Source organism: Penaeus monodon, chromosome 28 (genome assembly GCF_015228065.2).
Source record: "Penaeus monodon isolate SGIC_2016 chromosome 28, NSTDA_Pmon_1, whole genome shotgun sequence".
NCBI lineage: Eukaryota > Metazoa > Arthropoda > Malacostraca > Decapoda > Penaeidae > Penaeus > Penaeus monodon.
This window is the reverse complement of record NC_051413.1, coordinates 27,991,677-27,992,207: the sequence shown is the minus strand read 5'-3', so window position 1 is coordinate 27,992,207 and position 531 is coordinate 27,991,677. Positions and strand designations below refer to the sequence as shown.

General features: G+C 34.1%; 1 protein-coding gene across 4 annotated transcripts in view; it reads right to left on the bottom strand.

Moving 5' to 3' along the window:
- Positions 1-531, bottom strand: part of LOC119591460 (iduronate 2-sulfatase-like) — a 12,581-nt gene that overhangs the window by 6,599 nt on the left and 5,451 nt on the right. For all 4 annotated transcript variants that reach the window (XM_037940198.1, XM_037940196.1, XM_037940199.1 and 1 more), the window contains exon 5: positions 317-459. In XM_037940198.1, the coding sequence (XP_037796126.1) occupies positions 317-459 (143 nt within the window). The remainder of the gene's footprint in view (positions 1-316; positions 460-531) is intronic.

Sequence of the window (531 nt, the reverse complement as noted above, 5' to 3'; positions counted from 1 at the left end):
GAGGAAATGAAAAAATCTCCACTTTGTGTGAACATGAAGCTCTATATCTTGCCATCCTTTTGGGGTTAAGGAGTTGTATAAAAAAGGTTGCCTATAGCTTCAACATATTACAGTTTCTATTATTCACATGTGGATAATTTTATCTCTGGGGTGAACCATTAGTATTTCTATATATCGCAATGACTCTCTTCAATACTCTTTTGCTGTTATAAATTTTCTGGGCACTAAAAACTTTGACCTATGTACTGATATTAAAGTTTTCAGTAATCATACACATAAATTAAGTCATAACTTTCACACCAGGTAAAAGTAATACCTGAACGGGACAATAGATGTTGGTGTACAATCTGCCATCGGTACCTAAGCACACTGGGTCCTGTTTATAAGCCTGTGTAGGTGGATGATAAGGTGTCTCAGACCAGCTATATGGTTGGTCATCACTTTTGTTACTCACAATACCTATAAGCAGAAAGACAAAAAAATATGCTGTTATGTTTTCAATTTTAAAATTCTCATAATTCTCATTATCAT